This window comes from Myxocyprinus asiaticus, chromosome 44, assembly GCF_019703515.2.
Source record: "Myxocyprinus asiaticus isolate MX2 ecotype Aquarium Trade chromosome 44, UBuf_Myxa_2, whole genome shotgun sequence".
In the NCBI taxonomy this organism is placed as follows: domain Eukaryota; kingdom Metazoa; phylum Chordata; class Actinopteri; order Cypriniformes; family Catostomidae; genus Myxocyprinus; species Myxocyprinus asiaticus.
Window position 1 is genome coordinate 34,168,044 of NC_059387.1, and position 25,209 is coordinate 34,193,252.

The 25,209-nt window shown below is 39.4% G+C and overlaps 1 protein-coding gene across 9 annotated transcripts in view; it reads right to left on the reverse strand.

The window, feature by feature from the left end:
• The window catches only part of LOC127434804 (solute carrier family 12 member 7-like), an 88,860-nt gene that overhangs the window by 19,815 nt on the left and 43,836 nt on the right, over nt 1-25,209 (reverse strand). For all 9 annotated transcript variants that reach the window (XR_007896096.1, XM_051687798.1, XM_051687791.1 and 6 more), the window contains exons 4-16: nt 21,831-21,977; nt 15,584-15,638; nt 15,323-15,453; nt 14,586-14,827; nt 13,608-13,819; nt 11,819-11,983; nt 10,659-10,757; nt 10,384-10,441; nt 4,792-4,966; nt 4,307-4,425; nt 4,009-4,107; nt 507-626; nt 242-346 (exon numbers count right to left, since the gene is read on the reverse strand). Coding sequence is in view for 8 of the 9 variants with exons in the window: in XM_051687798.1 (XP_051543758.1) it covers nt 242-346; nt 507-626; nt 4,009-4,107; nt 4,307-4,425; nt 4,792-4,966; nt 10,384-10,441; nt 10,659-10,757; nt 11,819-11,983; nt 13,608-13,819; nt 14,586-14,827; nt 15,323-15,453; nt 15,584-15,638; nt 21,831-21,977 (1,727 nt within the window). In the remaining variant the exon portion in view is untranslated. The remainder of the gene's footprint in view (nt 1-241; nt 347-506; nt 627-4,008; nt 4,108-4,306; nt 4,426-4,791; nt 4,967-10,383; nt 10,442-10,658; nt 10,758-11,818; nt 11,984-13,607; nt 13,820-14,585; nt 14,828-15,322; nt 15,454-15,583; nt 15,639-21,830; nt 21,978-25,209) is intronic.

Here is a 25,209-nt window from a genome sequence, read left to right on the forward strand (position 1 = left end):
ATTCGAACTCATGACTCTAGGGGTGGTAGTCAGCGTCAATACTCGCTAAGCTACCCAGGCCCCCCTATACTGTAACTGTTAAACAAAAATACTCATACCATGATATTGTATGTGATTTTGGTCATAACGTCCATCCTTACATGTGACCAGGTGATTGTTTTTGTACGTATCAACAGTGTTTATTAGAGTGTATGAAAAGTGCTTGTGTATTACAGAAACAGACACTAAAAATCATCCTCACCTCCAGTTTTTAGTGTGTGGTGGAGCCTCCTCCAATCGAATGAGAGCAAAGCGCGCTGCGTTGAGGGACAGACCGCGGATCCCGTCGCCCCATTCCTTTTCCGCCCTGAACACACAAAATTCACTGTGAGTTTTAACTTACAATGACTCTGCATACCGCCGTTAACGCCCACACACGCTCGCTCACGTCACAGATATTCACTCTGTAAAGTTACATCACAGCACCTGTAAGAGCCAACAGCGCTGATCTGAGCTACAAGTCTTACCCGCGGTATTCGATGTACTTGTAGATGCATCCAGCGATCAGCATGGCCACCAGAGCATAATACCATGATGAGATGAACATCAGAGCAAGACACAAACTCATGCCGAGAAAAGAAAGAGCCCTGTGGTGGATGAGAACAGCAGTTACAATTCAGTTAAACGAAAAACATTTAATAAAATAAGGTGGGGAAACAGAAAAAGATCACTTTAATATCTTGACTGTTTATCTTAAGCAGCAATAAGATTAAATGGAGATTTGCTTAAAGCTAAAGTATGTTATTTCAGCGCAACTAGTGTCAACAAATGAAATTTCAAAAATAACGATTGTTTCCTAACAGGTTTCCCAAACACTCCCAATGACTTCATTGGTATGACATATTGCATGTTTAGTCAACATGAAATGGCATGAATACCATTATACTTTCATAATTTGACGTAATTGAAGACTATTAGAAAGTAGTCTTATAACATTTTTCACGCTCACCATTTGTCTACTATCAGTGTTCAACGGCATAATGTACATGCATCACAGATATTTGTCATTTTTGCTTTCTGAAAGTCCAGCACATTTCCAGCACATCTCAAATTCTGTATTGTGTGTAACAGAATTCTGTGTTGTAAATGACGCTGATGGAAATTACATTTCTAAAAAATTTCTTTGTCTTGCCAAAGCTAATTTCATACATAACATTATATGCATCCTAAATCCACACATTTAACATTTTTCACGTAATTTGGCGAAGTTACAGCTTGATTGGAAATGATGGCCAATAAAAATATTCTGTTCACAAGTGATATTCCCCTTGAGTTTTCTTTGTTTTGTCACATATTTCATCTCAAGCATGCTCTTCACTGACACTTTTGTATACTTGGTTAACAAGTACACAAACTTTTAAAAAAACAACTGTATTAGGGGCAAAATTGTTTGGTGTGGTGGAAATGATGCAGTCGTAATTTCTGTAAAAATTGGTAGCAATTATGTTCACACAATAAATATTAAAGTGGTTTGTTTATTTCACTTTTTGTTTAGATTTTCATGGTTTTCAACATTTCATAATTTTTATTTTTATAATGGATTTTCTTTTTCTTTTTTGGAGGGTGATTTTCTCCCCTTTTCTCCCCAATTTGCAATGCCCAATTCCCAATGCGCTCTAAGTCCTCGTGGTGGTGTAGTGACTCGCCTTAATCTTGGTGGCGGAGGACGAATCTCAGTTGCCTCTGTGTCTGAGACCGTCAATCCGCGCATCTTATCAAGTGGCTTGTTGAGCGCGTTACCACGGCGACATAGTGCATGTGGAGGCTTCACACTATTCTCCGCGACGTCCACACACAACTCACCACACGCCCCACCGAGAGCGAGAACCACATTACAGCGACCACGAGGAGGTTACCCCATGTGACTCTACCCTCCCTAGCAACCGGGCCAATTGGTTGCTTAGGAAGCCTGGCTGGAGTCACTCAGCATGCCCTGGATTCAAACTCGTGACCCCAGGGGTGATAGTCAGCGTCTTTACTTGCTGAGCTACCCAGGCCCCCTATAATGGATTTTCATAGTTTAATATTGAAAGTCTGAGTCTGGGACAAGACTAAAACAGTAAAATCTAAAATTAAAATGGCTTTGAAAAGTACCAAAAATAAAAGATGAAGGCCTGGTAAAAAGTTTCCACTTCAGTTTTAATGACCTTCAACAGAAAAAGAAAAAAGTTAAATCTGTTAATTTTTATAAATTTTATCCTTCAGGAATTGATTGCTTTGTGAAAATGAAATGTTGAGAAAATAAACAGGGCATGACAACGTCAGTTGAAAAGTTGTTTCAGAGGCAGTGCAAATTAATTTTTGATGTAAGACCATTCCGAAAATAAATAGGGTTCATTTTGATTTCGTGCTGACTTTAAGAGGCACGTCCTAAGTGAGAGAGGGGAATTAAAGAGATTAACACAGCAGGACACGAAAAGACACGAGAGAGGTTTCCTGCACGCAATAGGTGCCGTGTCACCCCTTGTCCTCATCTGCCTCAAAAAACAAACAAAAAAATCAGCCTACGTGCCGCATGTGCATTTGTGTCCTCAGAGAGATCCGTGACTCCATAACGAGTCCATTAATTGCAGATGCTTTGAAGAGTTACCATGACAACCAAATCAGATGAAATGGGCCGTAACAGGTGAGTGGTTAAGATACTTGTATGAGATCACAAGCCATTTGTGTTATTAGACAGTCGAAAACACCTCTTCAAAAGAGCTTTTCATTTAAATGAGTTCTTGTTTTTTATCATAAAAGCTTTCTATTTTAGTAAGCTTTTCTCATGTTTCTGTATACAATAATTTTACTTTTGCAAAGCACTTTGAGTTCCTACTTGTATAAAATTTGCTCTATAAATGGACTCATTATTTCTGTTAAATCTGCATGACTAAGTCAGCATGAAATGGCATTCGCAAAACACGCTTTACTTCTAAAATGTGATGTATTTCTGATTGAAACAAGATATACAGGATAAAAAAAATAAAAAAAAACTGTAGGACAAGACTGAACTGTGAAAAGTGGGTCCAAGCTTGCAAAAGAAAAATGGCTAAATAGTTAATAGTTAAATAATTATGTGATGAATCGCACACAATAAGACTAAGAACATGTGTTAAAAAAAAGTAAATGGGGTCACTTTTGATTTCATGTTGGGTATTGACGCATATTTCCCGATTCGATTTGGATTAGATACAATATCGTTTAAATATCAAGCAAATTCTCTCCTAGCTAATGCTGTTAATTATACAAGGGGACCTTCTAACTAGGTAAATTACGAAAATAATAATTTTACTAATTATATAGATTTTCATCATGTTGGTCACATTTTAGCTTTTTTTTTTTTTAAATAAACAAATCCATGTAGCCCATCAATAAAGATGATATTTTACTGCATATTTTATATTTTGTTACATGTTTATTGTTTAATTGCATATTTTGTACTATAATTTGTTGAACACGTTCCAAAAACCGGTACTGTCTCTTTAAGAAAACCGGCAGTTCTGTAAAGAGCGTCTGTAAATGAACGCATTTAAAGGAGAGAGACTCTAATAGCTTCTTTACCTCATCTATGCTATACGTGATTAGAATTGAATGTTTATTTTTGAACAGAAAGGATATTAAAAGATACATTATTTAATGACAAATGGGTCACGTGGATTTCGTCTTTGGACACAAGGAACGAGTCAAACCAAAGTTTTACTCTCAATACGCAGTGTAAGGATTTCGCTGCTGAATACTCCACTACTAAACTACTCAATCACTGCTGAGAAAAATCTGAACACTGACCAGCCAGTGACTAATCCAAGACATTTTTAGTAGCACAGAGCGAAATTTGGTTGCTAATGCCAGTGATTTTCTCTCACTGTGTAGAGGGTTGCGCATAGAGTAAAAGATCGATCTTGGGATTTAAAAATCGACATTGAGATTGTTCAAATGAAGATTGCGATGCATCGTAAAATCAATATTTTTACCCAGTCCTAATCTCACCAGTGGTAGAATTTGAAGCGTGGCCTCCAGTTTGGCGTTCTCAGCAGTGTCTGTAGAGCGCATGCCAGATTCACAAACAAATAACACATCAGAAAGAACCTGATGAGAGAGAAATCCACATTTAAAACACATGCGAAACAACTCTCAAACATAAAAAATGCAAAACAAATGAGAACAAATTAACAAAGACAAAGAGAGATATTTTAAAGATCACAAAGTGTGGTGAAAATCACAGTTCTACGGTCAAGAGCACATATGTGAACACAGGGAAGAAAGAAAGACCGGCAAATATACTTACATGGAAAGGATTGGAGCGACAGCATCAAGCGAAGCAATGAGAATTCCACTCTCACAGATCAGAGCGGTCAGCAGAAGAGCCCAGGTAGGCTCACCGTTGGCTTTACCATGACCAAACACCTGATGGACAAACCAAAGACACAGTCAGACCGCTGCAATCAAACGTGCATGTTAGCATGTGTTTTGGAATGCTCTGGTTTCCAAGTTATCACATGGTGCTTTCATAGCTCAAATCACACTATTCTTCAGGCTGGTCTAGGTTATGCACATATGCATTCTATTGTAAACAAACAGGCGACTGGCTCTTTTAACTGTATGGCAGGACTACAGTCGCCACATTCAAAGTTACGATTTCTTCCTTTCATTTATGTAGGATATATGTGACCTGTCTCATCCCCTTATACGATTCTCTAGTCTTGCAACACGAACACAACCTGTGTCAGTATCTCTTAAAGTGTTCTGATAAGTTAGTAGTGTAGAAAGTACCTCGAGGAAGGGCACTATGCCGTCTCGGGCGATAGCCTGCAGCAGTCGGGGGGCGCCGGTGAGACTCTGAAGCCCCGCCCCACAGCAGGAGAAGAAAGAGCCAATCACGATCACCCAGGGGGAGGGCCAGGACAGTGTGCCAATCACCAAATTCCCCTTCACAGAGTCACCGAACCTAACGAACAAGATTATTTACTGTTCATTCATGAGCGCAAACCAGTGTCAAGGTCAAGGATATCTTTATTGTCCCCGAGGGGCAATTTGTTGTACAGTCAGCAGTAAACACACAACCATCAGGCAACATTAATAAATGGACAATAAATACACATTGAATTATTTAAAAAAACCAATGGCAGCTGGAACAAATTCGTTCTTAAGTCTATTTTTCCTACATGTTGGCAGATTATATCTGCAGCCAGATGGAAGCTACCTAAACTCCTTGAACAGGGGGTGACTAGAATCAGCTAAAATTGACAGGGCCTTCTTTTAAACCCTGACCTTGTACAGATGAGTTTTGTCATTCAAGGTCATGCCTGCAATTTTGCTGCACACTTTAACGATACCCTGCAATCTGTTTCTATTTTTAAGGTTAAGTGACCCGTACCAGCTGACAAAAGAAACATGAGGACAGATTCAATCAAACAAGAATAAAACATTTTCATAAAAGTATTATCAACATTAAAACTTCGAAGCTTATGATAAAAGTACATACGATGATGTGCTTTTCTACACACAGCATCCACCTGATACTCGAAGGTCAACTTGTCATCAATGACAGAGCCAAGATATTTGTACTGCTTTACACAAACTCAACAGCCTTATCTTTAAACACTACAGGGGATATAACCATTGGGTTCCTCCTAAAATATATGGTCATCTCTTTAGATTTAGATACATTAATGTCCAAAAAGGACGACGAATCTTTGAATTCTTCCACTGCAGGGCCATGATCAGGGTCATCACTGCTGAGGAGAGACACGATCCCCGAATCATCGGCAAACTTAATGATATGATTCCTCACATATTGGCTTTGGCACTCGTTAGTGTATAGCACAAATAAAAGAGGCTAGAGGACGCACCCCTGGGGCGATCCGATGGAGGAGAAAATAACATTTACCTTCATATGTTGCGACCTTCCAGTTAAAAAATCCATCAGCCAACATATCAGGCCAGGATCAGTGTTGTGGATACTGTTATGAGGTTGAATACAATTAAAAGCTGAGGAGAAATCAATAAAAACGAATCGTACAAAAGTCTTTGCACCCTCAAGGTGTGATTGAATCATGTTTAATAGGGTGCCCGTTGCATCGTCAACACCCCTGCCTGACCTGTAGGCAAATTGGAACGAGTCCAAATTTGCCTGCACTGTATTTAGAAGAGCATCCTTCACAATCTTCTCAAATGATTTCATAACAAGGGAGGTAAGCGCTACAGGCCTGTAGTCATTGAGTGACTTTGGAACATTGTTTTTTGGCACAGGTACGATGATGGAATCTTTCCAAAGACAAGGAAACCTATGTAGGTGGAGTGACAATTTAAAGAATATATCTGCCAACTATTTGGCACAATTTTTAAGAATACGACCTCCGGGGGGCCTGGGTAGCTCAGCGAGCATTGACGCTGACTATCACCCCTGGAGTCGTGAGTTTGAATCCAGGGCATACTGAGTGACTCCAGCCAGGTCTCCTAAGCAAGCAAATTGGCCCGGTGGCTAGGGAGGGTAGAGTCACGTTGGGGTAACCTCCTCGTGGTCGCTATAATGTGGTTCTCGCTCTCTGTGGGGTGCGTAGTGAGTTGTGCGTGGATGCCGCGGAGAATAGCGAAGCTTCCACACGTGCTACGTCTCCACGGTAACGCTCTCAACAAGCCACGTGATAAGATGCACGGATTGACGGTCTCAGACGCAGAGGCATCTGAGATTCGCCCTCCACCACCCGGATTGAGGCGAGTCACTACGCCACCACGAGGACTTAAAAGCACATTGGGAATTGGGCATTCCAAATTGGGGTAAAAAAAAAAAAAAAAAACTGTATACGACCTCCAATACCATCAGGACCAGGACTTTTCTTTCTTTTACACCCCGGAAAAGTTTCAGGACCTTGCCCTTATCAACATGTACAATATTCTGTTCAGGAACAGCATTTTTGAAAACTGACAGTTCCTCACTGAAATCATGAACATTAAAACTATTATTAAAAATGGTTAGTTCATTAGAAAGATCAAGGTTAAGCTTGCCATCAAGGGAAATTTGACATTTTTAAGACTGCATCCCCATCTTTGATTTTACACTAAGTTTTTTTTTTTTTTTACTTGTTTCTGTAATTACTCAAACTGAGTCACATCCACTTTGTTAAAACCAATATTTCTCTGTATAATTGTGTGTTCTATGGATTTGGAGACCCATGGTTTATTATTTGGATAAATGGAAATTGATTTCCAGGGGGTGACCAAATCCTCATAAAAAGTGATATATGCTTACATAGTTTCTGTAAGTTCATCCAAATCACCGCTGACATTTTTAAATATGTCCCAGTCTGTGCAACTATAACAGTCTTTGAGACATTCAGTAGACTCCTCCGACCAGACCAGAACTAATCGTCGTTCCGGCTCGTTTCTCTTCAGGACCGGTTTATAGTGCACAGTGGGGCAGTGGTGGCTCAGCGGTTAAGGCTCTGGGTTACTGATCAGAAGGTAAGGGGTTCAAGCCCCAGTACTGCCAAGATGCCTCTGTTGGGCCCTTGAGCAAGGCCCTTGACCCAATCTGCTCCAGGGGCGCCGTATCATGGCTGACCCTGCACTCTGACCCCAGCTTAGCTGGGATATGTGAAAAAAAAGAATTTCACTGTATATGTGCAAATGTATAATGTGTAATAAATAAATAAAAAAAATAAATAAAAAAAAATTAAATTAGTATGGAACCAAATACACAACAATGTGGTCAGACATACCAAGTGGGATTTATAAGCTCCTTTGACAGATCCACAACAAAGGTCCAGACATTTAGTACGTCATGTCCAACATGTCACATACTGGTAAAAGTTACACTTTCCTGGTTTACAGTGATTAAAATCACCCATAACAAGGTTCGGTGTGTCCAGCACGATCCCTTGAAGCCGTTGCACTGTTTTAACAATAGCCCGAGTAGCAATATCAACATTAACCTTCGGGTGAATATACACAAGCGTAACAAATAACTCTGGAAACTCCCTTGGTAAATAAAAAGGGTCGTAGGGATACAGACAAGAGTTCACTGTCAGGTGTGCATAATGTCTCCCTAACGACCACCATTTTACACCAATTTTCGTTGACACAAGCCTCCACCGAGTGATTTACCGGTCACTGTGGAGTCTCTGTCCAGGCGAAAAGGTACCCCGAAACCATCATTTTCCAGATCTGAATAAGGATCTTGTTCTTTGAGACATGTTCTTTGAGACAAGAAGACAAGCACTGTCATACTCCGTCAGGAACTTGACATTTGCCCGAAGCTCGTCAACTTTGTTACGGAGTGATTGAACATTAGCCAGGATGACTGTGGGAAGGGGTATCCGCTGGTGGCCCTGTCTCTTAAGCCTCTGGTGCATGCCGCCACATCTCCCCCTTTATCTCATACCCGTTGACTTGGATGCCCAGCTCCGGTTCCCCTCAGAAGGATCCTGCTGGATGATCTCCATGGAGAATGCTGCCGAGGAGTCCACGATACCCACACCGGAGTTGCGCAGTAGCAGGAGGAACTCACGGCTATACTGGAGAGGCTCCCGGTACTCACAAAGTACACTCAAAATGTGGCATACAACCATAAAAAGGAGAAAGAAGCTTGTCGAATTAAGGTGAGTCATTGTTGCTTCTGCTTACCCTCAAAGTAGTTGAAGAAAATCAGTAGTGACGATAAAACAAAAACAAAACAAGACTAAAACCAGCACACTACACAACCGCTGATGCATGTCGCCATTACCAGTGCCATCATCCCATGTTGGCACTACGGCTGCCACCAACATCTAAAAATGTGGCCGTTATTTCTGTAAATCCCCCCGACGTATTTCATCCTGGCACTGACTCTGCCGCAAACAAACATACTGGCTGGCTTCATTCCAAAACCAAGCGAGTCGTCTTGCTGTCTACTGTCTACATAGGCATCTACTTTTTAAGGAACTATCCTAACTGAAATGAAACCTCATAAGTGAGCACTTTATAATAGAGGTTGACCGATAGTGGATTTTGCGATACTGATAACTAAGGTGGTGGGAAAGGCCGATAACCGATCAATCGGCCGCTAGTTTTTTTAATTGATTCATAGAACGTAAATAAAAATTTGTATACTTTCCTTACGATGACAGGCACAGACAAAGAGTCTTGTTCAACCAAAATCCCCAAAATAACCGGAAAAATTAAGATTTGGTGCCCCGAAACACACTGGGACTATTATGAAATGACAAAATGCTGAAAAACTTTCGTAAACTATTGGCACAGATTTTTGCAGATAACTGGTAGTTCCAAAAAGCAACTATCGGCACCGATTCATCTGTAAAACCGTTATTTCGATCTACCACTACTTTATAACACTTCACAATAGAGGTAGACCGATATATCGGTTTTACCAATTAATCGGCGCTGATAGTTGCTTTTTGTAACAGTTATCAGTTATCTGCTATAATCTGTGCTGATAGCTTCCGATAATTTTTGTTTTTATTTCTCTGTGTTCCTCTGTGGCCGCTGCTAGAGGATTCTACGGTTAGAACGGCTTGATTATAAAGAATAACAGCGGCCTCTATAGGGGAAATAATTCATTCATTGACATCTCGTGGGGATTTGCTGCATCTAATCTTTCATCATTGACAATATTCATCCATATTTTTATCCTAACTTCAATGCATATTTTGCTAGTTTTATGAAATAATCAAGTGTTCTAAATTGAAGCGAGGGCATGCAAAGAAAAATGTGACTATATGCAAACGTGCCCTATCAACACATACATCGTTTATACATCACATATACTAATATATATATATATATACACAAAACCATTCATCTGGTGAATACATAGGCAATAAAAAGCTTAATTTGGTAAATACTTAAATATAGAGCATTGTCACATTGTCTCCGTCATTTCAAAATAAGAGTCCTCGGTGTGTTTTGTTTTTTGTTGAACAATAAACTACCTCTCGGTGCCCATCACAGTATTTTTTTTACATTTTATAAATTTATTTCATAAACTAATCGGCTGATTAATGGGTTTTCGGCTTTTTCCACCACCTTAGTTATCTGTATCTGCAAAATCCACAAAGATATTTCAAAGCCTTTTGGAACAGCCTTAGCATTGGAAGTGCACTGGGTTTTAAAACAGACATATGTGTATTCTTTAGGCCCTACCCAACATGTTCAGGTTTGCCACACATTTATCAGATATTATCACAACTTTAACACAAGACGACTCTTGAGATATATTTCATACAGTGAGTCCTTTGACTGCTGTACAGAACCTGTTGCATTGAAATGCCTGTAAACAGTCTTTCCATATAAACTGGGTGTTTTTTAAAATAGATTCCCTAGATTATGAGTGGACAATTAGAAATAAACACATTAAACAGCGCTCACTTGTCTCGGAGCACCACACCCTCGATGCAGGCGCCAAACAACACGACGCAGGAAAGATCTGAGTTACACGTTAAAGAAAATATTCGTACTCTGAGGATGAAAGACAAACACAATCTCTCATAACACTTTCTCTCAACAAGACATAGCGATTAACGTTACGTAATTTTGCATTGGCCTTGTTTCCTTTTTAAGAAAACGTTTCATTGCATTAAACTTATTACATTTGAAGTGCATTAAATGGGATGATGGATTTAACGTATCTTCAGGAAGGATACAGATGATGGTGGTGGTTGCTATGGCGAGAATGGTTCCGATGGGAATGGACCGCTGAGCGTCTCTCAGATCTCCAGATCTGTTGGATCCAGCCATGATACCTGCATAACAGGGGAGGAAAATTGTTTTTAATAAACCTCATCTCAGAGTGAATAATCATTTAATCTCTACAAATTTCACTGAGATCAGAAAAACTCAAAGGAACCACTTTTATGAGAATTATGACAATAATGCAAGACTTGGACTCCTGGTGTACGCCAAAGGCAAATATTTGCCAGTAAATATATGCAGACTATATGAGGGGCTCTTCCAGGAGTTCGATCCATGTTTTTACACAAAGGTTGTGTCCTGATAATGCAGTGCACTATGAAACACTATCACTGTGTTTACAGAGTGTTCACATGAGGCCCTGCAGAGCTCAATATTTAATCCCTATCTGAAAGAGAAAGATAAGACTCAAGCTCATGACCAGATCAAACTAGTTTAGTTTCAACAGAACAGCAGAGGATCAGAGGTGAAAGTGAGAATATAAGACTTGCTTTATTTCTAACATTGTTTATGTAATTAATGCACTTTTTTGCATTGTTTTCTTAGTAAGCAGCTAAGCTGCAAATGCTTTTGCATTATGAATGTACAATTACATGTACAATAGAATCTAGATGTAGTTGTTTATACATGAAAGTTGAACTTAAATTCTACATTTCAAGTAATCGATTACTGTGTTGGAGTGCTTGATTACAAAATAACTCAAAATGCCCATCCCTTCATTATAACAGTGTATGGTAATAACGTTGCTAGATAGTAGCTGTATTTGGTTGAACTTGGTTATGAAGCAGCATTGGTGGATCAAACTCTTCCTCACCGCGGTAACTGCGTGTGTCTGAGCTCAGTGCTGCAATAATGACTGTTCAAAATAGAAGAGCGCTGTGATCTCAAGACAAGCTTTTCCAAATTGAACTCCTGTCCTGATACAGCGTTTTAAAATGCATTACATATGCTGTGGGATGCTGATAAGAGAGCAAAACGCAACTGCCAAAAATCTCAATGCACAGTTGCGCAACTGCAGGATTCTTCGTAAAAAGAAAAATAAATAAATAATTGAATTGTTAATGTAATGAATGTAAAATTGTGATGCAATGAGAGGTTAGGTATGTTCTCGCACCGGTGACGGAGGGGAAGTAGATTCCCACCAGTAGTGTGAAGAATGTGGTGATGTCATTGACGACATATGGCATGTACATGTCCTGTGAGCTGTCGGCAGCCGCCACTGACGGCACGGGCTTCTCCACCAGCATCCCAGCGGGGCCGTAGCTTCCCCACATGTTCTCTGTGAAAATCAAACAACATCAACACTACAGATCATGACACACAGCTAGATGGACCTGAGCCACATCTAGTGAGCAGAATATTACAGAAACTTGAGCAGGCAAGCAAATTAAATTCAGAAAATTAAAGTTCTCAAATATATATATTTTTTCTTAGAACCAGGGACTAAAAGCGAAATGCTTTTTTCATTTTGGTTCATCCTGAGCAGAAGCTGTATTTTTTTGCTCCGTTTCCAGCGTTCCGCTGCATTCTTTCCAATTGGTAACCGGTTAGAATGAAATTAAAGAACTGTTAATAACATTTCTTCTTTTTAATTGACAGTACTCTGTGCTAAGGGTGGGTTATATACCAGTTGCAGTGTTACCAGATCTCTCAAGAAAAAAAAGGGACCTGGTCTGGAAAAACAAGCCCAAAATAAGCCACTTGCCTGAACAAAATAAGCGAAAATAAGCAATTATTTTTTTTTCCTGTGTGGTTTATCAGCATAGAAATCATAACAAGCAGTTAATTAACAGTTAAGTATAATTTTATTTACAGATCTGCATCAGAGTCAAAACTCGCCAGCTTCAAATCTGTATTAATGCATCATAACTAACAATAATTCAGTGAAGACTTGGAAACAGATGAGAAAAGTACTTTTTACCTCTAATAATGTTTTCCTTGTATCTGGATTAGCCGTGCATGTATATTTAGCATAGTTGTTAGGCAAAGAAATGTGTGATGCAGCAGTTTCATTCAGAATCAAAGCACACGTTTAATTTTTTCAGCAACATGTATTGGTATGTGCATTAACATAAACACATAAAAGTCGTGTTCTCTGACAGAAACCGTGTGTGATTAAGCGCTTTCTCTTAACAACCTTTATTACCTTAAACGGCTGTGTTCACATTTACGTGACAGAACACCACTTTCTGCAAAACCCTATAACCCAATAAGTAATTTTCTTAAATGCATGTAAATGTGGTAAAGTGTTGACAAAATGAAAGATATACGTAGAAGCCTCAGCGAAGTCAAATAATGTCCCCACAGCAAACTAACAAGGAACTATGTTTCCAACCACAGGTAAAGAGCTGTACGTTTTTCGGGAAACACCAGATCGTTCAACTATGTTGGTAACGATGGAACTTGCGACCATAGTTGGCTAACGATGCTTTCGGGAAACACACCCCTGGTCGTTTTTCAAAACTCATTTTTCAGCAAAAAACTTGAATGTTGCACGTTCATGAGAGAAGCTCGTTTTATAGTGGCATGTGTGTCCACACAAGAACTTGGAGTGGTGGTGGTGTAGTGGACTAAAGCACTGAACTGATAAGCAAAAGGTTGTTGGTTCAATCCCCACAGCCACCACCATTGTGTCCTTGAGCAAGGCATTTAACTTCAGGTTGCTCTGGGGGATTGTCCCTGTAATAAGGGCACTGTAAGTTGCTTTGGATAAAAGCATCTGCCAAATGCATAAATGCAAATGTAAACTTTGTTTAGCACTAAAAACAACTTGCTAAAAACCGTATGCCTTCAGATGACTTGAAATAGGATGCATGAGCTGCATGACAATTTATGATACTTTTGAAAGCAGTAAAATTATGCAGAACAAGAAATGAGGGCTCAAGTAGCTTTGATCATCTCACCTGAAATAACTCCACTGGTAAGGCCAGGAATGCCCTGTATCTCTGTGACATTATTGAGCGTGAAGTATTCGTTGCAGCTGGCATTGAGCTCCGGACCTTTACAGAAGAGTGACCAGAGCTTTGTGGTGACTGTCACGTTGTCAATTATATCTGTCTTCATGCACTTGTCAAAGTCGTGGTTCTGGAGGGTGCGATTGCCCAACAAACAGACCCTAAAGAGGACAAAACAGAGTGTTTTAAAAGAATTTAAAATACGAGAGAGTTATAATTTCAATCTTTGTTTGAATTTCTTTATACTATTATGTGAATAATCTAAAATATAACATTTATTTTACATGTTTCAGTCACTACATGATTTTCATCCATCCATTTTTGTTATTTCATTTAGTTATTTTTTTATCCCCTTTTCTCCCAATTTGGAATGCCCAATTCCCACTACTTAGTAGGTCCTCGTGGTGGCACGGTTACCCACCTCAATCCGGGTGGTGGAGGACAAGTCTTAGTTGCCTCTGCTTCTGAGATGTCAATCCATGCATCTTATCACGTGACTCGTTGTGCATGACACCGCGGAGACTCACAGCATGTGGAGGCTCATGCTACTCTCCGCGATCCACGCACAACTTACCACACGCCCCACTGTGAGCGAGAACCACTAATCGCGACCATGAGGAGGTTACCCCATGTGACTCTACCCTCCCTAGCAACCGGGCCAATTTGGTTGCATAGGAGACCTGGCTGGAGTCACTCAGCACACCCTGGATTCAAACTCCAGGGGTGACAGTCAGCGTCAATACTCGCTGGGCTACCCAGGCCCCCTATTTAATAGTTTTGATGACTCTATAATTAATGTAAAATGTAAAAATATAGTCATGCTACAGAAGGATGAGTGTCTAAACTTTTGACTGTTATTGTATTTTATTAATGCCACTGAAACATTTAGCTTACACATGCTTGTTTGTCAAATTCTCTCAGACTTACGGAAAAACTGGAGGTTCAAAGATGGTTTTGATGACACCAGCGTAGATGGCGAAGATGGAAAGCACGACGCAGGCGAGGAAGACCAGCGCAAGCTTGTTCACGTATTTCACGCCCACAAACACCACCAGAGCCATTAGTGTGAGACAGCACGTCCCGTAAACACGCATGTTATTGAGCATGGCCTCCGCTTCATACTCCTTCTCTTCTGCTTTAAAGATGGCAGCGCTGGGCACGATGTATGTCTGCGGTACAGAATCAAGACATTGACATTATTTGGTACAATAGTATAAAGAGTTGTAAGAGCTATAACAGACTGAAAGATGTTCTCAGGAATGTTTTGAAAGTATACAAAATGCAAATATTGCATATATTACACGTATTATATTAGCGTACAAACTAGGGCCGGGTAATAAAAAAAAATAAAATAAAATTCTCATTATATTTTAGCCTTTTTTGATGATGAATTAAAGAAAAAAAGAAGAGAAAAATCAAGTTAAAAATAATTTAGGCTTTCCCCCCCAAAAAGAGCATTTAAATGATCGCTTTATCTAATGTTATATTTCATCTGTACAATCATTGTGAAAAAAATTTGAATATTTAATATCTCACACAGCCCTGTTACACATAAGGAATAATTCTCAATTTAAACATTTTTTTTTTTATATATAAAAACTCTTCTCTTTGGATTTTCTGGACCCAATCTGACTGTAACGTATAACTCTACACACAACACTCACCAAGAGAATCTCGATAGTACCGAGGATGTACATTGCCCCAGCGAATGTGGTACCCAGATAGAAACACAGACCCACAGCACCTCCAAACTCTGGGCCCAAAGACCTGGAGATCATGTAGTAAGAACCTCCAGCTGAGGAAAGAACAACATCAAATTGTAAACATGACATGTATGAGGTTTAACTTGGTTTTCTGAAGAGCATAATGGGATTCCTGTTTAAATAAAGGTTGAGCGCATTAAACTTAAAATGAAAATGTCTTACCTGGAACAACACCGTTTGTTGCAATGGCACTCATAGATATAGCCGTCAACATTGTCTGAAAATAAAAACACGTTTATAATTAGAAAATGTAAAAGAATGAATGAACGTTGAACGTTACATTTATATAGAAAGAAAATTCTTTATATAAAGAAAATCTTAAACCATCAACATCACATTTAAATTCATAATTTTACAAAGTATCGTATTTGTTTTTTTGTTTTTTTGGGGGGGATTTTTCCCCTTTTTCTCCCAATTTGGAATGCCCAATTCCCAATGCGTTCTAAGTCCTCGTGGTGGCGTAGTGATTCGCCTCAATCTGGGTGGCGGAGGACGAATTTCAGTTGCCTCCGCGTCTGAGACATTCAACCCGCGCATCTTATCACGTGGCTTGTTGAGCGCGTTGCCACGGAGACATAGCGCGTGTGGAGGCTTCACGCCATCCACCGCGGCAACCACGCTCAATTCACCATGCGCCCCACCGAGAACAAACCACATTATAGCGACCACGAGGAGGTTACCCCATGTGACTCTACCCTCCCTAGCAACCGGGCCAATTTGGTTGCTTAGGAGACCTGGCTGGAGTCACTCAGCACGCCCTTTGGATTCGAACTAGTGAACTAGCGAACTCCAGGGGTGGTAGCCAGAGTATTTTACCACTGAGCTACCCAGGCCCCACAAAGTATCATATTTAAAGTCAACATGAAACAGCTTTCATAACTCATTTTACTTCCATAATGTGATATATTAGGAAGTGAAATGTAAATAGTCAACAAGAAATTAAATGTAGGGGGTGCCTGGGTAGCTCAGCGAGTAAAGACACTGACTACCAATCCAGGGTGTGCTGAGTGACTCCAGCCAGGTCTCCTAAGCAACCAAATTGGCCCAGTTGCTAGGGAGGGTAGAGTCACATGGGGTAACCTCCTCGTGGTCGCTATAATGTGGTTCTCGCTCTCGGTGGGGCGCGTGGTGAGTTGTGCGTGGATGCTGTGGAGAATAGCGTGAAGCCTCCACATGTGCTAGGTCTCCATGGTAACGCGCTCAACAAGCCACGTGATAAGATGCGCGGATTGACGGTCTCAGACGCGAAGGCAACTGAGATTCGTCCTCCACCACCTGGATTGAGGCGAATCACTACGCCACCATGAGGACTTAGAGCGCATTGGGAATTGGGCATTCCAAATTGGGGAGAAAAGGGGAGAATAAATAAATAAATAAATGTAGTAATAATTGGATCATGAAAAGGGGGTGTTCCACAGCAGAACAGAGCCAAACTTCAGCATGAGTTGGCAATGGATTGTCGAGTATGTTATTTGCTAATATTGCTATACTTTTATTACATTAAAATTAACAGCATTTACTTTAGCAGAGCTCAACAATAAGGACCGCCCGATGGCCCAGGGCCAGTGTGAGAGAGATTCGGGCAAGTTACTAGAACTGTCACTTGCCCGATCGGGACAGTGCTGCATTTATAACATTAGAGCAAGCAGACAACAAACGAGAGAGCACAAAAATGACACAAAGCAAATAAAGTCTTCTAACCACGCACTCAGAGACGTGTGTGCATGATTATATTTAGCTTGCAAACACGCACGATATATTGGATCGCGTGAGCGTGCTCTCCTAGAACTGTCCTCGCTCTTTCCGTGTCTTAGCAGCAGCAATTACCAATGTGTAGAACATTGCAGGAAAAAAAAACCCACTTCATGAATTTCGGAAAGGGGGTTGCACATCTTGCGCAACATTTTAATTATCCCCATTCCCCGCACATTCCGTATTCGCAGTGTGCAGAATTCCAAGTTATTAATTTTTTTTAACGTGTTGGTGAAAATTTGTATTCCACACTGGAACACGAGATATCAGCAGTTTATTTCTGTTGGACTAAATCCATCTCTCTCATCGTCCTCTCTTTAGGCGCTGTTTAACGTGCATGCGCTCTCGTAAATGGACAGAGCGCAAGTGTTGTTCCCACAGTAAAGAAAATCGCATTTTCTCTCATTATTTCATCTTTAGAGATGAATGAAACATAATGAACTTCGTTAAACTCCGGTTATACAGTCCACATGCTGGAAATCATGAGCTGCTCAGTATCCAAAATCCAAAATGTAAGTATAAATTTAATTAGGTAATGTTTCAAAGGGTAAACATTAATTTGACATGATAATGGCATTTGATATGACACAAAGCAAAATCACGAGGGTTATTATTATTAGAATAGCTGTTCAGCTCGAAGATGACATTTAAATCAGTCTGCTTCATATCATCCTCATAACACGCCTGTTGCATGTTTCTTTTCTGGACTATACAGGCATTTTCATTATGTGCTTTGTGTATCAGTCAGTTTTGGTCTTGTTTGGGTTGTCTAAGTTCATGTTTATATCCACACTCTTAATTCACAAATTAGGCCTAATATCTACCTACTGTATATTACAAGTCACAACCAATTTAGCTGCAAGTCTCCTCTCTCAGGGATTCATATGTTTATAACATTCAGCCAATAACTCTGTGTAACAAATGTTTTTGGCACCAAGACGTTAGCAGCAGATCCTTTAAGTCCTGTAAGTTGCGAGGTGGGGCCTCCATAGATTGGACTTGTTGGTGCAGCACATCCCATAGATGCTCGATCAGATTGAGATCTGGGGAATTTGGAGGCCAAGTCAACACCTTGAACTCTTTGTCATGTTCCTCAAACCATTCCTGAAAAATGTTTGCAGTGTGGCAGGATGCATTATCCTGCTGAAAGAGGCCACTGCCATCAGGGAATACCGTTGTCATGAAGGGGTGTACGTGGTCTGTAACAATCTTTAGGTAGGTGATACGTGTCAAAGTAACATACACATGAATGTCAGGACCCAAGGTGTCCCAGTAGAACATCGCCCAGAGCATCACACTGCCTCCGCTGGCCTGCCTTTTTCCCATAGTGCAGATACCACAGGACAAAAGCCATAATGGTAAAAACAGCTGTTTTTAATTTTTGTGTTGGGGCCAGTGAAACGTTTGGCAGGGCAAGTAAAAATCTGGAGCACTGGCCCGACTGGGCCAGTAGAAACAATCCTTAGCACTGAGCCCTGCTTTAGGCTGCATTATCTACGACAGTAGTCTAAAATAATGCCTGAATAGTTATTTGATTATTGATTAACATTAACCAGATGCCAACATCGAATACAGATCGACTGTAACACTGTTCTACTTTTTGTTTCCAGGAACATTTGATTCTTTTAATCTACATCTGGCGTTATGTAACACGGCCGCTGTGTTTGAGTGTCCTTGAGCTTACCGTCCACAGTAAATCCCTGCGTCTCTCGCTCTGTACTCTGAAAAGCTACTGGACTAAAGCCAATTACAGCTCCTTTACCTGCAGCAGGCTTAACGGTTGAAATAAAGCTGTTTGAATGAAGGTGACTGAGTCATTTTTAATAGCCAAATACAAACACTAAATGTTTTTATTTCCTCTTTATTTTTAACCATTGCAGATTTTTATGCTGTTTCTGAATGTTGATTCTAATAAATGTATAATCTGATAATATAAGAGAGATCTAGCTCATGTTTGAGAATATACACAACTGTTTAAAAATGGTTTAAAATCATTTCCGAGTAATTTTTTCTCTTAAAATATCATTACAACTTTTCAATACAAACACAATTTTATATTATATATATATATATATATATATATATATATATATATATATATATATATATATATTTTTTTATATTTAAGCCCGTTTAAGATTTACGCATTTCAATTTTCATAACAAATTTACATCAAATTGAATTTAACAAAATTAAATGAATAAACTTTTAAATATTTTATGTATATTTTAATTACATTTTTTTTTTTTTAAGATTACTCTGGAAATTTGTTATGATGCGTAAATCTAAAAAATATTTTTGAGTGTAATTTTAATTTCACTATTCAATTATATATTCACTTATTAATATTAAAATCAATTTGTTGTATCAGTGAGAGTTTAAGTCATATTGTCATATTACCACTGTAATTATAATGCACTGTAATTCACGTCTGAAGCCTCAGAATATATATAATATATAAAAATATATAGAATACAAATTATACAACTTTTTTTTAAGAAGTACACAGGAAAACTGTTGTGTAAATTCTGCCCTTAAAATTAACATGAAATTTGACTGTTACTAATATTCATGGTCTTATTGTGTCTTAATATATACGTATAATATAATATATGGAAAATGCATAATATATCAATTATAAAAGGTTTTTTAAAGAAGTGTAGACTGAAAAACTGCTGTGGATATTCTTCTCTAAAAGTCAATATGAAATTTGACAGTTACTAATGTTCATGGTCTTATTGTGTCTTAATATATACAGCATATAAAAATATATAATATAATATAATATGCAAATTATAAACATTTTTCTAAGAAACGGAAACTTATTTTTTTATTTTCTTAAAATCAGCATGAAATCAAAATTGACTGCTACTTTGATGTTAAATACATGTTTATGGTCCGATTCTTCTATGCTATTATTCCACGTGTCTTTATAATCTTTTATTAAAATGTAATAACTTGCTTCGCCTCTAAAAACGATATTCCTGGGGGTCTGTGTAGCTCAGCGATTAAAGACACTGACTACCACACCTGGAGTCATGAGTTTGAATCCAGGGCATGCTGAGTGACCCCAGCAAGGCTTCCTAAGCAACCAAATTGTCCCGGTTGCTAGGGTGGGTAGAGTCACATGGGGTAACCTCCTCGTGGTCGCTATAATGTGGTTCTCGCTCTCTGTGGGGCGCGTGGTGAGTTGTGTGTGGATGCCGTGGAGAATAGCATGAGCCTTCACACGCCCTATGTCTCTGTGGCAATGCGCTCAACAAGCCACGTGATAAGATGCATGGATTGACAGTCTCAGACGTGGAGGCAACTGAGATTCGTCCTCCGCCACCTGGATTGAGTCACTACGCCACCACGAGGACTTAGAGCGCATTGGGAATTAGGCATTCCAAATTGGGGAGAAAAGGGGAGAAAATCCCCTCCTCCCCCAAAAAAAAAGAACGACTTTCCTTTTCACCAAGCATCACCAAGCCCTCTAATTTTTCAACCCCTTCCCTTCAACCATCTGTCAAAAAAGAGACCATTACTTAATGATCCAATCAGTTCCCAATGAATAAAATCAAATCCAGCCATATATTTTTCCCCGTTCTTGTTTAACTCACAGTACACATTATGGAAGTAAAATGGGTTGTGAAAGTCATATTATAATGACTTTGAATCAAGGTGAATATGTGACCACACTGTGAGGTTTGACCACACTCTCTGTCATTTATTTCTAATAAACATTATATAATGTGGCAGCTCTGAGATCTTGATGTTTCCTGAGAGAGTGAAAAGAGCGGAACTCTTCAATTCGGATGCTAACAATCACAGAAACATCTAATGACTCTTGTAAGTACAGTCTGAGGTGAATTAGACGGCTGATCTCATTGTCTATAAGACTTCTGAGCACAAGAGATTACACATGTGTGACTCCAGTCGAGAGACTAAACTTAACCCGCAGGACTGAAGAGATCTGCTCACACACATAGATTTCTATTGGTTTTATATATAAAACTAACCCAAACCCTGAATTATTACCGTATTTTCAGGAAATAAAGTCGCACCTGACTATAAGATGAAATGTCATTTTATGGGCATGTGAGGGGTTGCATTTGTCAGCGGTCTAGAGTTTGTTAGAGCAATAATGTTATGATGGACAGAACATTTAAACTGGTTGCATAAAGTACTTTGTAAAGGCAAAATATTCTGAATTGGACACTTTAAAACGCTTCTACTGTCTCTATGACTGACCGGCGTCAGTTATGTACAAATTATGTATATACAGTATGTCGCAAGACCTTTCAGATTATGAAACAAAAAAGCGGCTTATATTCCGGAAAATACGGTATTATTTATTTATTTTTATTTATGAATCGTTTTTCTTAATGAGGACATCCCAGAATGTCCCCAAAGGAAGGTTTTTCTAGATTTAGCTCACCTACTGGGACAAATTTGTCTCGCTAGCTCAAGACACACACTTACAAGTAGATCTGCATGTTTGTGTATGTGGTTACGGCACCGTGTGTGAACCCCACTTAAAAATGTCAAAGAATGAAACAAGATTTTTTGCTTGAAGATTCAATATTGGTTAATTACTTTAATATAAATGATATTGAAAAAACGTCCTAAAGTGTGACATGAGCAGTAGGCGGTTATCAGTGTATGTTGAACTTACACATGAGCAGCACATGGACACGATGATAAAGACTTCTAAGATTCCCGCGGTCCCCACAATCCATGTCATTCGCAGGAAGAGAATCACCCCCAGGATATTCTGCAGGCAGGGTAGGTACACGCCGATAAACGTCCCCATCTGCGGACTCTGGAGAAAATGGAAAAAGGACAACATTGTAAGAAACTAGAAACAAATGCATGTTTGATATTATTTGGCTCAACGCAACATCTGACATGCATGTGTGAGAAACCTAAAGTACTACAAAGAACCACAAATAAGCAATAGTCCTACAAACTAAAATCAACTAATCCGCAAAATCAAACGATGCAATCAGCTTTCAGTATGTTATGTTTTTGGACCCCAATGATGCATTCCAGAGCTTTCCAGATGTACATTACTGAAAACAAAAAAATAAATAGCGATATTGCCAAGACAATACACTCTCGATGATAAATCCCTATAGTGACTTTTCGCTTGCACCACCAAAATGTTGCCCTTGAATTTGGGAGGATTTCAACACTTTACCAAAGGCTATATTTTAAAATAAAATAATTTAAAAATGCTGTCATCATTTGCTCAATGCATTATTATGTATTGATTATCTTTTCATTGTTTTGTTTGCCATTGGAAAAAATAAGAAAAGCAACGTAAACTGATCATGAAGTCAATGACGGACTCGTCCAAACTGAGGTGAGAATGGCTTGACAGGGACATTTTCATCATGCACGTGCTACGGGGACATCTTTGTCATCTGAAGAGCCACATGTGTCGCTTTTTCTTAATAACAGTCTTTTTGCACTCTTTTTTATTTTTTATTTTATCCCCTTTTCTCCCCATTTGGAATGCCCAATTCCCACTACTTAGTAGGTCCTCGTGGTGGCGCGGTTACTCACCTCAATCCGGGTGGTGGAGGACAAGTATCAGTTGCCTCCGCTTCTGAGACCGTCAATCCGTGCATCTTATCACGTGACTCGTTGTGCATGACACCGTGGAGACTCACAGCATGTGGAGGCTCATGCTACTCTCCGCGATCCACGCACAACTTACCACACGCCCCATTGAGAGCGAGAACCACTAATCGCAACCACGAGGAGGTTACCCCATGTGACTCTACCCTCCCTTGCAACCGGGCCAATTTGGTTGCTTAGGAGACCTGGCTGGAGTCACTCAGCACGCCCTGGATTCGAACTCGCGACTCCAGGGGTGATAGTCAACGTCAATACTCACTGCGCTCCCCAGGCCCCCGTCTTTTTGCACTCTTGAAAAATTACAATTTTGCAGTTACTGTTTTATGTAAATAAATAAAGGTAGATTTCTAGTTGTAACATTATTTGCACTTCAGACCATTGTTTTATTGGATTAGAAAAAACTAGCTTTATACCATTTGAACCACATTTGGTATTCTACCATTAAATATGCGGATCATTTACCAGTTTAAGCCTGGAGCCACATTGAGAGCCCCATATCTCTGGGATTTAACCATACAGGGCCTTAAAAATGAAGATACCAAAATAGTAATAATATACTGTGTATTTAATACTTCTGGACCTATCCAATTCCAACTTGGGAAAAACAACACAACAAACAAAAAGTGTGTTTTCCCATTTTTGGACTCACACTATTGCAATATAAAGCAGCAAAGGGTGCTGAAGTCAACTGATTTTAGTAATAGATCTACCTATCTGTGTAAAAATAAAATCATGACCCCCGAATTAATGAAATGAATTAACCCCCAAATCAAGTAAAAACCCAAGAGGTCCCTTGATTATTCTTTCCAGTAGTGATCACTTCAACTTCAACAGAATGTCGCTCTTCCACAAGACGACTTTCGACGTTTCACACTATTTGAGCATCTGAATATATAGTATGCCAACGTCCCAGGTCTCAGGACTAATGACATCACTTTCCCCCCTTGGCCTGTTTAACAGCTGACCAATCAGAGATAGCCACTGAGTCACGAGGACACGTGCTGGGGACTGTGGTTTTAGTGGTATTGCTTGGCAATATTTTTTTATTTTTTTATTTTACTGTCAGCAATAACCACAAGAACTGCAGCTTAAAAAGTTGATGCCCACTGGGCTTGAAATAGAAAACAAAGGCTTGTATTTGTCCATGTGTAAACAAGTTATTGCATAAGTTACGTAGTTCAAATAGAACCACTATTTAATTTGACGCGAATGACTATTTTCATTATGTCATAATTTTTTTGACGTTAAAATGCTTTTTTTGATTCTAGTTTAATATGTAAAAACAACTATAAGAAAGCCTGCTTGAAAAAAGTAATTAAGTGCTACAGTGGCAGCCCACTTATTCTGTAATGTTGGTTCCGGAAGAATTTTTTTCCCATTCATTTTTCCTATAGGGATTTCATAAAATGCTTCATAAGGTTCATTAAGAGTTTTAAGCCACGAACCAAACCAACCAGCTCCGAGGTGAATCAAAACATTACAAAATTTGATTTGAAGAAAAAAAGTATTTGAAAATTGGCCAAAAAGACAAAAGGTACAAGACTATATACTTACTGACTTAAACAAGGGACTGAACGACAATCCCATGAAGCATGGTGTACGATGTAATCGAACTGAAAACAATGGAAATATATAGGGCTGGGAAATCAAATGTGTTAATTTCTGCAATTAATATTTTCAACGCGTAAAAAAAAAATAAAGCAATTAATGCAGCATCCATTTTTTATTCCCTTCCTAAGCCTTCGCGAGATGGGAGAAAAGTGTCGAGTTGTTCCTGGCAGGCTACTCAGCCTTACTGGCTCCATATGTTTAGGAGTAGGGTGGGGGTGGGGTAAGGGCATCAGCTGCCTGCCAGGAACATACAGAGGCACCTTTGTACAATGGGTGAAACTTACGTTTTTCCCCACTTTCTGTGGCTAATTGGCATATATGCATTTTCAATAGGTACACGCTCGACACGACTGTACATCCTAACACAGAAATTGATTGTGTGGAGCAGTGCACATTTCATTACATGGCATAATATACAAGGGAGCGGATTTACTGTACGGAGAATGGAGACTTTGTGTGAACCATGCGTGCAAGAGGTACGGGCAAGCTGCTTTATCACTACGCATCACCTGTAAATGCGCAACCACTGCCGTATGAACCAGTTTCAAAAGCGGAACCGCAAAAGAGAGACCCAGCGTGTGAGCGTGATAGAGACTGAAGGACCTGGCCGTTTAGCAAGCTACAGACAGGTATACATGTAGAGACGGAACGGGAACCAGAGAAAATAATAATTTTGAGATTTTAAACTTCAGCAAATTAAAGTTCAGCATTCAATATGTTTTATCTCTGTATGTATAGTGTCTAATAATGCATTGGCAATGTACACTTAAATTTCTCTTGCTAATCAAGTTTGATATGAA